At 43.9% G+C, this 16,044-nt stretch overlaps 1 protein-coding gene across 1 annotated transcript; it reads right to left on the bottom strand.

The window, feature by feature from the left end:
- Positions 1–8,198: 8,198 nt before the first annotated feature.
- Positions 8,199–14,475, bottom strand: LOC122364732 (phosphatidylglycerophosphatase and protein-tyrosine phosphatase 1-like). Its single transcript, XM_043335417.1, has 4 exons — positions 14,452–14,475; positions 13,523–13,603; positions 11,784–11,975; positions 8,199–10,304 (listed from the first exon to the last, which is right to left on the bottom strand). The coding sequence occupies exons 2-4, from the start codon at positions 13,565–13,567 to the stop codon at positions 10,134–10,136; spliced, it is 408 nt and encodes a 135-aa protein (XP_043191352.1). The 5' UTR covers positions 13,568–13,603; positions 14,452–14,475; the 3' UTR covers positions 8,199–10,133.
- Between the last annotated feature and the right edge of the window lie 1,569 nt (positions 14,476–16,044).

Raw genomic sequence — 16,044 nt, forward strand, 5'->3', positions numbered from 1 at the left:
ATGTTACCAGATTTGAAGCTGTTACGTTACCTAAGTACCTGTTTTTTACTGGCGTGGTGAATGTCACCTGGATTTTGTTTTGAGGTGCAGACCTAGTAACTCTGACTACATGGGTTTGAAGCTATTATCTATTCTGTTTTTACTGGCCTGGTGAATGGCGACTGATGTTGTCCGTGGATGGCACTGAAACAAATTTTGAGTGTTTTGTGCAGTGTTTTAATACAATGCTGAGGGCTGAAAGTTGTCTTGTTTAGAGTGGTGAAAGTTCAGGATATGCCAGCCACCATGGTGGGTCAGAGTTAAATGTGTTGCAGTCAGTTCGGCTTCGGCAAGCACACGGATGGGCATACGCATCAAGACCTGCTCTGCCATACTTTCAGCCAATTTTACCTAGGTAAGTCTTTTCTTTTTTCTGCCAAAAGCTATGACATTGTGAATTTCAGCACTGTGGCCTGTGTGTAGCTTTCAGGAAAGCAATTCTAAATAAAGCTCTGATAAAGTGCAAAATCAGCAATGCAGCCCTCTATTACATTTTCTACAACATCTTACTTGTTCCTTGCATGGAGAGAAAAATGCAATGTTATGAATTCGTTTATTCACATAATTTGACAAGCATGCAGTTACCTGCTACTATCACTGCACAAAACAGAGCAGAAAACATGAGTTGATCAAACACAAGACATAACAGAAGTTTACAACATAGGGCTGCCGAACCTGCTTCCTCCCACCACAGTTGATGCCATTTCCTAGCCTGGCTTGATGTGAGCACTGAATAGCTGCTTTGTCTAATTACAGCTCACTACCATTCAACTTAAACTACTCTCTTTAAAGTAAGAGTGAGAGCGTTCAGTGTTCATAGCAGCTCGACAGACGACAGACAACAAACATCTTGACAAACCAACCAGTATTTGATTTGGCTAATGATTTATGTGCTTGTTGTATCATGGCCAAACTACTTTAACAGCAATAATCCCTGTTTCATCTTGATCTTGCTTTTATTTCCATTTGAACTCAGATCTTGAAACAATCATCTGAAGTGATATCAGATACTGGCTTCTGTTTCTCTTGAAAGCAAGTTAAAACAACAATGATAAACTAAGGCAGGAGATGTGAGTTGTGGCAGTAGATTTTTGATTCAACATATGTCAACCTTATATTGCTTGAGACCTCTGTGACAGACAAACAAATATTTATAGTTTTTTGATAGTTTGGATTCTTGGCTTGATTTAGCAGATCAGCTGTGAACCTTGACTTTGAAATCACATAAATGTTATGGTACCCGAACGAATCCTCGCATGACATTTCTTCGTAGCACAATTTTTCGTCCGCATTTCTTCGTCTACAAATCTTCGTCGGTGCATTTATTTGTCCCTCAATGCTTACTCTTGCATATATTTGCGTTGAAGAAGAAATGCGAGCCGATTTTCATATACCCTGGTGCGAGACAAAGTAATGCGATAGGTACGAATAAATGCCCTGACGAAGATTTGCAGACGAAGAATTGCGATACGAAGAAATGCCATAAGAATTGTCCTGGAATCCTTTATTGGCCATCATATATTGACCTTGATAAGATAAACGCATCATTCGCGCAATATTTGTCGCACTTTGATACCGAACTATTGCTTCCAAATGCCGACGTAAAGAAAACCTTTATGTGACGTCATAGAAACAGCGGATTTCCCAAAAAGTAAACAAAAATAAAAGTCTTATATCTCGAAAACGGGTGAATATTTTCCGGTAAAATTTGGTAGATGTTCATTTTCGCTCTTTGTGATTCACGCTACATCACTTTTATGCCAATTCATTAACTTTTTTGAAGGTGGGAGGGTCCCTTTAAGGTGCACAATGCACATAGCAGTGCACACAACAATGTGCAGAGGGCCTACACTAAAACAACATGATTAGTGTGCACTATGCACAGCATATTGTACCCTGATTATTTGAATATTTTGACCACTCAACAGTCAACAGTCAGGAGATAATTATTGAATATTACATTTATTATACATCACTTGTCAAACAAGAGCATGATGACACACATTTTGACAAGCAATCATGGTAGTATTCCAATAAGTTGGACAGTCACCTCCCTGGGCGTCATTTTTCCAGGAAGGTACCTCTGCAGGTGTTGTGGTAGGCTAGGTTGAATTGGGTTAAGTTAGGCGAAGTAAGGTGGTTGGGACCAGGTCAGACCATAAGGCCTGGTCAGGTTGATTTTAATATTTCATTCTAATTTGACATATATACCTATTACCCATGTATTTGCTCCAGCCTGAGCTTCATTAGGTAATGAGTTAATTTTGCTTTGTTTTTATCTGTCTTGTTTTGTGTTTTTGTCCCTTATATTTTGCCCCATAGGCCAGGGTGGAGCTTTTCCATGGAAGGTGGTGGAGCATGATTGGAGGCGCTCAACCAGACGGCATAGATGCCTGAACGATTTCTGAACGCGCACTGATGCCTGATTCAAGCCACGCTGTCTTCATGCGGGGCGGCGCGCTACTCCCTAAAAGAACGGAAAGTGATGCCGATAGAGCCTTCAATCATTCTGGGCTAACGCTTATGACTTGGAAAAAGTCGCGATCCCAATTCAATCGAAAACCTGTGGGCTCTTGTTCAGCAGGAGGTATATGAAGAGCCACCCGCCATAAGCACTGCTCAACTGCAGGCACAGGTTTCGACGGCATTGGTCTGCATCAAAGCCAGTGTGCTGGAGAATTCGTTGGCTGAAATGCTCCAGAACATTCACCACTGTGTTTTTATGAAAGGTGGCTACAAGCTTAGTTAAAAGAAAAAGTACCAGATTGTTTTGCTTTTTAATTACAGCGGGAAAAGGTGTCCGGATAAGTTCGTTACACCCCCTGTAATGTTCAAATGGTTGCTAAATTCTAAATCAGCTCCAAAAACTAGCCTAAAAACATGTAAAACTCGAAAAAGGAACCGAGGTCATCAAAGGTCATTGAGCTGACCTGACCTTCCGGTGACCTTGACACCCACCCTAATGCATGGGACCAGCATCAAATCACATGTTTCAACGTTTGAAGCCAGGTGAAGACTGCAACCGCGCGGCTAATGCGAGCCGACATACGCCGAATCGCGATTTGGGCCAAACATGGTCTCGAGAAATAGGTCACAGGTGAAAGTTCATTTGGGTCAGGGTCATGAAATTTTCAGGGTAGGTGTAAAATTGATAAAATCGGGGGCATTGAAAGTTTCGTCGCGATCGGACGGTTTTTACGCGAGTTACTCACGAAAAACCGATAAAGCGCACCCAAAAAGGCAGAGAAATATGCACATGCGACATCCTATACTGCGAAAAAAAAGTGAATCATTTTTTAACGTCGCCGACAAATTGTAATTGCCCTAAGCTCAGGCAGATGTATGGTAGAAAATCCCCCAAGTGAAATACACTACGGCGGAAATAAAATACCCTACGGCGGAGCTCGGTTGCAATTTGTAAATACGCATCTGCTCGTGCTTTTGTTACTGGAGCGCCTCACTGGAGCGAATTTCTCTAGAGTTCTCGTAGATAATTTCTCTAGTTTCTGAAGAATTTTCGGGACCCATGCTCGTTTCATACTGGATGCGAATATATGCAAGGCACACATCCTCAACGCAAGACACATTTTTCGGGACGAGAAATAGAATATCTTTGCCTAGGGTGATCGTTGGGCTGTAAAAGCTCCTGATTTATGCTCGTCTCAGCCCAAGCTACGGAACTGCTATTCCAGTTCAAAACCCATGTTAAAATGTGAACTATTTCCTTTAATGCAGAAAAAATTATGTGCCTAAGCTGTCTTTTTAAAATTTGTAAATAGGATTATTTTTAGGGACTTAGAGGTTTCGTATACACATGTGAATTGTGTTACATTAAGCCGTTTCGCTGTTATGGTTACTAACTGATGAGTTATCCTTTTTTCTCACAGGGAATGACAATACAATAATAATACGAATAAAACAGACGTTTCGCACAAAAAAGTGCCTCCGTCAGTGGCAAGAAATAAGTAATTAGGCATATATGTTTTCTTTCGATAAAATCGATGAAGTAGTTATTTTTGTTTTGTTTTTAAAGATATATTTTCAGCAGTTTTTTAAGCACATCATGGAAGCTTATAAACATTTGTGTATTTTATCGGCAACCCGGCTGGCCAGAACGAGACGGTGCCGCATATAGTTCTCATCGATGTTAAACCTATACACTTATTTTTCTCCACTGACGAAGGCACGTTGTTGTCCGAAACGTTTGGTTTTATTCGCATTGTTTTTATATTGTCATTGTCCGTGAGAAAAACATACCCATATGGACTGGTCTCAGTTCATGTAGTAATTGTTGCATATTAATAACACAGATAAAATGAATATTAGCCCTCACCACACATATAAGTAGAGGTAGGTAGACCGCGCCCCCTGTTTTTCACCAATAAATCGCGGCAAAGCGAAGGATTGCGACGATTCTTTGGTGCCCTGGAGTTAATCAAGTTTACAACTTCCCGGAAAATTAAATAGCCCTGATAATTTTTGCATCTTGTCTGAGAATTTTATATCCCTGAACCAAATTACCTTTCACCTGTGATTATTTTTCTCAAGATCATGTCAGGCCAGAATAGCAATTGAAAGTCAGCGCACATCTGTGTGTTTCCATAGTCGTTTCGTGATAAGCAACGTGACAACATGTGAAATATACTATCTAATGTTTGTCTCATTGATTGTTGTGGGTGCCAAGGTCACGTGAAACTCAGGTTAAGGTCATTTACTTGAAATGATCTCGGTTAACTTCCTTAAATTTACACCTTTTTACTGTGGTTTTTAGGAAGTGTTGGTTTGAAATTTAGCACTCATTTTAGCATTTGAAAACTAGGCATACTTAGGTATCAGTTATAGTGCCTATGCAATATGTTGCAAGGCTGTAAGTGCTGGTTAACATTCAATGGATAGCCGGCAGAACGCCTAATGGGTGATCTGGCGTGACCCGTCCTACCCCAAATGCTTTGATACATCATCTTTAATCAAAGCAAGTGCAAATTCGAAGTCAGAAGCAAGCCAAGTCCCAGCAAACTTCACTTGTAGAAATTCTAGCAGGACCCAATTTTCCGTGCTTTTGGGTTATTAACCTGATCTGGGAGGTCAACCAGTGACCTAGGATCTCAGCATTGACCAGGACATAAAAAATAATTGGCTTTCTCTCGTCAGCGATGACCAGGGCCCTCAAATCATCGGATTTCTCTCGTCACGAGCAGCTCGCTCTTTTTTATTTTTCAGCGAAGCTCTGGCTATTCATGAATGGCTGAGGGTTTCTACGCCCCTCCGCTACATATAAGACGCTGAAAAGAAATGCCTAAGTGGGTGAGGGTTAAATATCGATTGGTTTTTAAGTGCCGAAGCCCGAAACACTTAAATTTACTTCGATAGCAGTTTTTAAGACCAACGAGCTCGAATACTACTTCTTGAACAATGTAAGCACCACATAAAATGAATCGTAAGAGAAGCGGCTCAAGATTAAGGAGCTATGAGACACTTAATAAAAAAACGGCATAGATTAGAAACTGCACCTAACTTGCACTGGTTTTTAAACCTTTTCGTTGCAGACTGGTAGATTAAATTTTAGGATTGATTTAAGCTGATGCTCAAATGGAGCTATTCATTCGTCATTCATGCGACCATCCAATTCCATTCATAAAAGAAGCCAGTGACAAAATTGTTCATTTTAGATAAGTGTGAAATACAAATTCAATAAAAGTGTAATGATACGGCAAATTTGACAGCTTTTATAATGAACAGACAAGCAACTTTAACAAATCAAAGTTGAGAGCCCCAAATAGGGGAGAGTGAGGTAAGATGAGCCAAGGGGCAAGTTTAGCCACCCTTTGTTTCTCAGCTCCTATGGCGCTAATTGACTTGAGCTTCCATGTGCCGTTCGCTTACGATGCTGCAGTCTTTCACGTGAGACGGCAACGTTCTCACGCTCAGCACCCGGTAACATGTGGTATCGCCCCTGATAACTAAGACATGTTTTGCCTTTAAAATGAGATGGTTGTTATCTGCGGTGCATGGTTATTTTCCTTAGCGGGTGTCATTAATCGAAAATGGCCACGGGTGGGGCAAGATGAGCCATTTTCACCTGGGGGAAGATGAGCCGGATAAGCCATTGTTGTCTCCGCTGTCGAAAACCAAACTGAGCTGCGCTTGTTTCTGCTGAATAAAAATGGTAGCAAATTGTTTTTCTTTGTTGATTACACAAGTTGTAAGTGATTTGCAGATTATCTGAAGGATAAAATGATTTCTTCCGTGATAGAAAATTGACGAACTATTGAAAGGCTTAAAACAGTCACTTTTTGATGGAGGAAAACAACTTTGCCATAAGTATCTATGCCATGGAGTAAATAAAAGAGCCCACTCTTCGCCGCGCCTGGGAAAAGAAAAGGTTCGCTTTTTCTATCCATGCTCAACTTTCCCCACGACGTGTCTCAGCTTACCCCGCCCATGGGGTAAGATGAGCAACGTGCAAGATGATTTTGGACGTAGCCTTTTCAGTACAAAAATAAGCGGTATGAAACATTTCTGGCCACCATTACATGCGCAAATCACCAACCTGTCCGTCCAACCCGTAAACGCAGAAAAATGATCAGGTTAGCCTGTAGCTCACGAAAACAAAAAGCGGCTCAACTTACCTCATTTTCCCCTAAGTAACACAATTGAGGGCATTTTTTTAGGCCATCACAGTATTTGTCAACAATTGTTTGGGGGACTGGGGAGGGTGGTTCCTGGCTCATAATCTGTCCCCCCCAAAAAAAGAAAGAAAACGAAACCGATCATCCGCGAAAAGAACTATTGAGCTCAAACCAAGATGACGAATCGATTTATAGGTATGCAAGATGACTAACGATGCCACTTTTTGACTTCTTGTGTCAAATAAATTCCATCATCTGGATAGCACGTCAACATTCTATTTGACATTTTGCAACAAACGTATACTATTTGGCGCGACTAGCCTCATAAATGTTCTGAAACTAAAACCGTTTCTTCGCAATTAACTTGAACCACGTCATCCCAGCTTATGCACGACAAAAATAAAATAATGCTTCAGGATCACTGGCCTGAATTCCAATGCTTAAAGTTTACTCAAAACCGGTGTGGCTGACGCACTCTTCGCTACATCTCGTGACGGCCACCATTGTGTTGCATTTTTCGGTAAGCTATAAGTTAATAAGGAAACGATTGGTGAATGGGTTGAAAACAGCCCTCACCCTCCACCCCCCCCCCCCCCCTCCTTCTTCTGGAAACATACCCGCGTTCGATGTCTCCCGGACGGCGAAGATTCTACGCCGTCCGGCCAATCACATTCCACAACCGCAGCCGAGCCCCCGCTGACCTTGGACGGGATTGGCCGGACGACGTAGAATCTTCGTCGTCCGAGAGACGTCGAACGCGGGGATAGTAACCGAAAGATCTGGCGATGGTTTATCCACCTCCTCTGCCGCCGCGCTGCGAGGCCTCGATTCGTTCGGTATGTGGCTTCCTGAGCGGTCCTCCCCGGAGGCAAGGTGAAAGGTCATGTCCTGTATCAGAAATTTATACGTTGCTGAATATGTTTTATAGTTCTTCCAAGGCCTTGGACACCGTTTTATCATATCGGATAAGCATTGCAATTTCTTGTCAATCAATACATCTAAAGAAAACTTGATCATAGTCTTATACTGCGGCAATTGTAGTTCTGCTTACGGTTGCCTCTTTATGATACGGGCCACCACCACCTCCACTGCGCTGGAGCTCTGGCGTTCTACCCCTCCCCGCTACGGACCGGCTCTCGGGCTAGGTGTGTTAGTACTGAGCGCAAACCTGTAGTAGTCACGTGACTTTCATTCACGTAGCGGGAACGGAAGCTATAGGCGATACCAAGGACGGGCTCTGGGGAGGCAACCGGCGCGGAAAAATAGCACGATTGTAGTTTTGGAAGAATATCTGTTGCGGTAAGAGGAATTATACAAAACATACGTCCTATGAGCAAACATGTGTTATTCCTCCATACTTTGCACTACATTTCCTTTCTCCAATGGCCAGCACTTAGCAAATAATAGCGCAATTCTAAATTGGTAATATATGTGTACAGTAGCAACTGCGGGTCCCTGTACATACATATCACAAACGTGTTCGCGAAGCTTCCATCTTTTAAGCCGCCTCGACGGTCGACACACAACGGGTTTACTTCAGAAATGTATTACAAAGCAGAAGACCCCGGCACCATGGCGATTTGCCCCGACAGGTATAAATTTCCAGTACATCACCAACGCTTCCATAAACTGGCTTATGTTTGCACATTCAAACAGACAACACGCGCTTCTTTTACCCTATTGAACAAGCTAACGTCGATAACCGTAACAGCGACGATCCGAAAGTCCGCACATACGCAGTTGGGAGAATTCATAATACGACACGACCCCCCTGTCATGCTGGGCCATGTTTCACGGCCGCTCCTAGCACGCTGCCAGCACACGTGTCAAATTGGGTTTTCAATGAGACATCAACTAACTCGGACGTTCCAACATGAATGACTTGACCACAACCTGTGACGTCCGCTCGCGAAATGCGCTGGCAGCGTGATAGCAGCGGCCGTGAAACACCGCCCTGGGGTGTGGCGACCCTGTGCCACCAAGGGCCACGCGCGACCCATCGTGACCTGTCGCCCTAGACCCCGGCCGGAGGCACAGTCGGTCGATATTATCGGCGCTGCACTCAATGACTGCTATATATGTGCACTGTGCAGACTAGCGATCGCATCACCACTGGCCACCCTGACTGTTGAATTTGATTTGTGTCGTAACACGGCGGCTTCGTCTAAGGCCGACCCCAGGAGGTACTGTCGATTGCAGGATGGTGACGAACACTTTCGAAATAGGTTACCAGATTAAAGTTCACCGTCCATCGATGTTTCTTTTTCAATTTGTAGCATTGCCTTATCCTAGAATGCCTGCATAACTACCGATGCCAGGTGATAAACAAGTTAACAGTCCTGTCAGCCCGGCGTCCAATACTGATGGCTGCATAGGTGGGTCTGAGTCAAGTACTAGAACAGCAAGCTTACACAACACACATACAATATCTGTTAAAAGCGCTGCTGTAGGCGCCCTCAATGCCATTTTCAACGGTTTAAAACTCGCACACCAGCAGAGGTAATTGGTTTTCGTGCTGGTCGCACTCCACAGCGCAGCTAAGGGCACTTCATCGAGTATTGCAGGGAACATGAGAATGTACACGTCATATGATGTGCATACCATAAAATCAGCATTTCACGATGTTTAATAAATACAAAATAAATAAGTCCCTGTTTCGTCTCTCAGTCATGGAACATACATCAGCTATCGAGTTGTTCTAACTGCTTTCGCATTCAGCAATTTCACCAAAGAATATTACATCCAGGCACCTGCTCATCTGCAACGTTTCGGATAATTGGTGGAACTTTGTGCCGAGCTGGCCGGGGTGCCCGGGCGAACCAAATCCGCCGCATTGATGGTGATCTTGGCCTCAACCGTCTGTTGCGGCTCCAAAGCCAAGCCAGCATGGGATTGGGAGAGCTCGGGCACCCCCAGCTCGGCACAAACCTCCACCTATGTTTCGGATCAATCGTTTCGATGAATTGTCGAGTGCTCAGAGAATGTTGATGCAACGGTGACATCCCGATCACTGTCAACACGGAAGGTACATACAGCGCACAGCTAAAGTAACGTGAGGTTCTGCCAATCTCAATAGACGGCTTTGACTGACGATTTTTAAAAACTGAGTGATCCAGCTAACTAGGACAGCAAAAGATGAGCTTGCAGCTGCAAGGATGATGGTACTTGCAAGATACATTCCAAGTTTCATTGTAGTCTGACCAATAGTTCCTAAGTTACACTACAGGTGCAAAGCTTCACCACTACTGAGACTGACACCTCACATCACTTTAGCGGTGGACTATGCAAAGAAAAAGAGAAGTATGCAAGTCAGATCGGTCCCACGACGCCATCAAACCAACCCTGTGGCAATGCCACTGTGGTGTGAGAACATCTGTGTTCCATCTACACCACTCAACGAGACACTCGCCCACGCCGACGACAGCCAGCGGCCGCTCCTCGCCGGCACGGGCTGCCGCGGCTGTCTCAGCGCACTGACTCGGTTCCAGAGCCGCTCCCGCCCGCCGCCTGCTGCTGCTGCTGCTGCTGCCACTGGGCGTACTGGTGCAGTGCGCTCCACTGTTTGGGCCCCAGCAGGATGTGCGGCCGGGCCTCCTTTATTAACTCCACAGCCCGTTCCGGGGTCCAGCCGTGGCGCTGTCGGAAACCAGTCGAGTTAGTGGTAAGAACGGTTCCGATGGTATGATATCGGTGAATTTATTCAAGAAAGTGCGACTTCCTGTATTTCGAATGTTTCGTTAACCTCCCAGGCGGTGGGGGGGCATTTTTTTGCCCCCCCCCCCTTTAGTTTTTTCGATATATCTCGAGAACCGCTGCGCCGATCGTCACCAAACTTTCAGTACCCTCCCGGGAGCAGCTAGCGCACATGGTGATCAAAATTTTTTCCAAAGGCTATGATAGGTTGGCCGCTAATGACGTCAGAGTGACGTCATTTTTGCCATTTTCGACCCAAAAAAAAGTTTCGCGGGAAGAGCTGTCAGGCCTACAGCTTTAGAGATGAAGAAAAATGTTTCAGACATAAAAGGTATGGAATTAAGAGGGCTACAAAACTGCTATTTCGGTTTTTCGAATTTTTTGGGTTTTGACCCCCAAAAATAAAAAAATAGATTTTTTGAATATAATAGCCAAAAAATCCAAAAAGTTTTTTGAATTTCGAAAAAACCGGAATATATGTGATAGCCCCTACCGCCTTCTATCTACATACCAAAATTGAGATCGATACCTCTTTTTTTGGCCAAGTTATAGCAAAAAAACTGTTCAAAATTGATGACGTCAAATTTTCAAACTCAATTTTTAGCAATTCTAGACCTCGTAGCGCAAAACAAAGACCACCATTAGACTCCCCGTGACAAGCTGCATCGAATCGATACCCATTTTATGCAAAAATATCAACTTTGAAATTTGACCTTTTTTGACCTGACCTTGACCTGACCTCCACCAGAAAGTGACCTAAACCGTACCTGATGGTCTTATAACCAACACCATTTAGTTGGAAATGAAAAACTGGCCATAAAACATGCATCGCATAACCTTAGTAAAGCTGGGCTCATTTGGTGACCCTTGGTGACCTTTGGTGACCTGACCTGTGACCTGACCTGGTATGACCAGTGACCTCTAATAGCAACATATGTACTAGACAACTGACGCCTTATCGCTGATTTTCGACAAAATGCGTTTTACTCGGTGTTATAGCGCTTTCCCTAGAAGCCCCGTGAACGGTGAAAAAAAATTTATCTTTGACCTGACCTGTGACGTCATCGGTGACCCCGAGGTCAATGAAATTTGGTTTCCCTCAACAAATTTGACAGGGCTATCGAACGCCGTTTGAATTTTCCGGATCCGTCCAGTAGTTTCGGAGATACGGGGGGGGCAAAAAAGTGCCCCCCCCCCCCCACCGCGCGGAAGGTGGCTGGTAGGCCCACCGCCTGCCGGGTTAACGGGCGTATGAAAGCTAGCTACTGTGGCCACACATTTGATGCTTTTCATTCTTGTTTCTAATTGAGATAAAAAGATGAATCACGTTTATACTTATAATTGGCACACTTAGCCCACAGCACGTGTCACACCCGCCCTGTGAGCCACCCGCCATTGCTGCTGTCGGAGACGGAAACTCACCTGCATGAGATAACACCCGACCAGCGTAGCGCTGCGCGTCCTGCCCGCCTTGCAGTGGACGTAGACGGTGTTACCGGCGGCCCGGTGATGGTCGATAAAGTCCACGCCCAGCCGCATCTTCTCCTGACACGGCGCCACGAAAATGTCGGTGGTGCTCAGCTGGAGAAAGTCCACGCCGTGTGCCGCCCAATCCTGTCAATAGGATGGCTCCAGGTAACAAAAGATCCACGCCGTGTACGTACCGCCTATTTCTGTCGTTGCGGCAGGGCCCACTTACACTTATACGGTCACCTGGTTTAGCTGAGATATCTGGGTAGCTCAGTTGGTAGCACAGAATTGAACTTGTGTATCAGCTGAAAACATCGCTGATTGGCAATATGGTGATTGGTGTGGTTGTGCTTCTGACACCTCAGAACACTCCTCTACAAAGACTTCGTTCTTAGTGAGTTCCTTTTTCCAAGCTCATTTTTATGACTCTGCCAGTTTGTTTAAAATACTTTACACACATGTCCAGAGACTCTGAGCATGTTCTGTTTAGAGTGTACAGGTATTTGACCATCGAACTTGGAATGTTCTTCAAACACACTAAGCTCGGCGATTTCAGCCAACTTGTATTCAATGTCCCAAAATTTGTCTATTTGGGTGGGAAACGACATCCAAATGAAATTCATTTTCCACTCTCACCACCATTTTTAAGAACAATTTTCCACTCCCAAGTCCCAACCAAGAAAACATTGATTTTTTACCTATAGAAAGACAGTTGTGTGGATGCCCAGTTAGCATCAAACATTCTACACCCTAGAATAAAATGCATGCTTTTTGTCATTTCTCACTCCTTTTTGATCTAATCGAATCAGCAGTTTTCCACTCTCTCCCCTCTTTTTGGTGGGTAATTTTCCCCTCTGACACCCAAGACAAAACTCAATTTTGGGACACTGCTTGTATCGCCTTGCCTCAGTGTATTCATGCCAAAGGTAGCTGTGCATAATGATTAAGCACACACATGAGGGATTAATGAGGCACGAGCAGAATAGAGCAGGTGTTAAGCTTTGAACCCTGAACTAGAGGAAACCCCAGAAAGCACACAGTGTAAGTCCCTCCAGGCTTGGGTTACAACCCAGTGTTCATGTGCTTGTGGCTTGAGGAGACAGTGTCATGGATGTAAGAGAGCTAGACTGTGTGCTAATCTGCATTTGTTGAATTTCTGGAGCTAGTCTTATGGCGATCAGTTAATCAATGATGATGGCTCAATGATGAACAATATGAGAGAAGTTTGCAAATCACCAAAGTGGCAGTCAAATGGCAATCACATAGTTCATTGGAGAATTTAGGACAGAGCAGCAACAAACCAAAGAAAAAGGCATCAAATTGTCCAGACAACTTTGGCAAGCTGCATGTTATGCGTTGTGGTAGGTATAAGCCAATGGTGGTACCTATTTCAAAATGATACTATCGATAAATAGTATCATTTTGTACTGTTGATAGACAATACCATTGACAGTTATCAGGTTTGAGACACTGGGACATAAGGTCATCATCATAATATGCTTCCATGACTACTGATCAGCAAGCACAGTTTTCTTCCCTCTTAGGAAAAAGGGTACATTATCAGCATTAAACTTGAAACAAGGACTCATCCAGAAGTGTGCAAAATATAAGCAGAAGGGACAGCAATGGGACCTAATAATAGTCTAGCCTATCACACAAAAGCATGATAGAGAAGATATACCTTAACCTACCTCTTTCATGTTGGATAAGAACTTAAGCTCATAGTCTTCATTCATTGACACAACAGCCTTGATTTCTTCCTCTTCAACAAGCTGGAACAGAGAAGATTATAAAAACTGTTAAGTTAATAATGGCACTTCATAGTTCATTTTCCCTCCATCAATATGAACCACGTTACGTACCTATGGTGACTACCTAGGTACTCATCCTTTGTGCTTGTCAATCCAAAAGTAGCATGTCAATCAAACCTGTCATTGGCCATTCTGGAGAAATACATTCCTTTACAATATATAACTTCTGTGAAAAAAGGCATGAGGAAACTTAGCTCATAATCTGCAGCTCCACCCAATCACCTTGTATCTCAAAGAAAACAAAAATGTCATCATTAATGGAAATTTTATCACATTTCAATTTTGTGTGAAAAGCATTTGCTTGATTCAGAAAACATCTTGCCAAAGTATGGGCATCTACCTTATGCTATAGAGTAGGTAAGCATAAGGTTTTAAGCATAAGGTTTTATGCTTACCTAGGTACCCTATAAAATCCACCAATAAGTGGGTTACCTACTTTGTGAAGTGTGAGCTTACCTGCTTTGTCATGTGACGAAAAGGCAGAGCACCCAATATAACTGTGTCATCCACTCTGTCCCACCACCTCCTGTTTGAAAGCCTTTGCATAAAAACATTATAAGCCAAAGTGGGAATGAAGGATGCTCTGGCAAACATCTTCCAGCACACTGCACTCGGACCGACTCGAGCGCTCTCGCCGGAGGCACTGCGGCTCGCCGATGCGTTATTGGGCTCCATTCACCTTGCGGTTCAGAGGTCAGACCGCCTCAGCCTGATACGCTTTGAACTAATTCAGTGATACTATTTCTGAATGAATTGCACTGCTAGTTCAAAAACAATTCAATTTTGACCCACTTGCAACATGCAAGTACCGTTATTTTCCTCAAGTAGTGTTTTCGTAAAGTGCAGTTCACATGCCTGGTTTCTCACTCTACAGCATGTACATTTTCCTGTTTTGAAAAATGTAAAAAAAAATACAAATCTGGAAAATGATATGCAAGTCGAACCAACTTTATGAACCCAAATATATCTGCCTTTTAATATCGGTAGAAAACTGATACAGTTACGATTTGAATGGGTAAGACTTTTGCATTAGAGGGTCACCTATGATGCGGTATAAACAGAGACTTGCGCTTTGAATGTCTTTGCTGCGCAAGTATCCCATCAGTTACGTCTTCTGCAGTAGAGACAGTACAACTAATTTTATTACGCGGGTATATGATAAGTTTATAAAAAGTAATAATTTTAATAGACCCTCTGGTACATGAGTCAGAGGAATTAGGAACTGTTAGATAAAATCTTGCGTCACCTATCAGTTGGCTGTTTCTTCCGATATGTCGATTTACATTCAAACTGATTACCAGGGGCTCCGCCATCGGCATGGGGTCGCGGCCTGCGGGGTGCGGACCCCCAATAATTTGACTTTCGTAATGCAGCCTAATTTATAAAGACGTGCCTTTCAGGGTTGGACATCCCTCAAACGTGCACTACTGTAGAAATGCCCCTGAAAGTGACCAGCGCACACTGCACAGCGTAACGCCAATTAGGAGCCAACATATCCATCCACGATCACTCCCCGTCATGCCTGCTATGCCTAAACGCGGAACAACCGAGCATGCCTGCTTTGCCGGGAACATTGCTTTGAAGTGCATGTTGATTGCGCTCTTTATAGTACAAAGAGCGCAATATAGCCCTGAACTTCTGTTTTTAAAACTCCAACTGCTGCAGACCCATGGTGTGTCGTTTCGGGAACTAGCGACCCGCGGCCGGGCGCCGCGAAGAGGTGCCCGCCATAGGGTTTTGGGGCTATTTTTCCACGTTTCGGTCTGAATCGTGAGAAGTACTGGTCGTAGCAAATATGTTCCCTGGTTTCTGAATTTTCAGCTCACGTGGAATGCGATAGGACAAGAGTCATTTTCTTACAGACAAAACTGTGTCCGCGTTTTTTGGTCAAAGTTAAAATGTTCAGCAGCTTTTAACACGTTGGCCGCCGCAAAACAGGGTACACCGGAGGACTTACGATTCAATATCTCCGAAGCTATCATAGATAGCAAATATGTTCCCTGGATCTATGTAGATAATACTTTAGAGAACACTTCAGGCCAAAAATTGTTTCTCGACAACTTACACCCAGCCCGCGTTTTTGGCTTAAATGCAATGCAACACGGCAGCCGACCTTTAGGGCTCAGTTAGCGAGTTTATTTTTTAGCGAGCACTTCGAGCATTTCAGCGTTCGATGAAATGACATATTTTTTCAGCGCAGTCGTTTCTTCATTTGCATCTAAACGCGGCCTATATGATAATGTGACGGTATCGTCACACTAGAATGTATAATTCATCGTAATTTATAGAGCTAATTCTCGGCGCACGGCAGCAGCAGACGGACACCGACTGACCCACCATCTAAAGGCAGTTTGGCGAAGCAGTATCGTGAATCACAGCCGCGAGATGTCCCTAGCGTAGAA

Source organism: Amphibalanus amphitrite, unplaced genomic scaffold (assembly GCF_019059575.1).
Source record: "Amphibalanus amphitrite isolate SeventyFive unplaced genomic scaffold, NRLGWU_Aamphi_draft 000694F_arrow, whole genome shotgun sequence".
Taxonomy (NCBI): domain Eukaryota; kingdom Metazoa; phylum Arthropoda; class Thecostraca; order Balanomorpha; family Balanidae; genus Amphibalanus; species Amphibalanus amphitrite.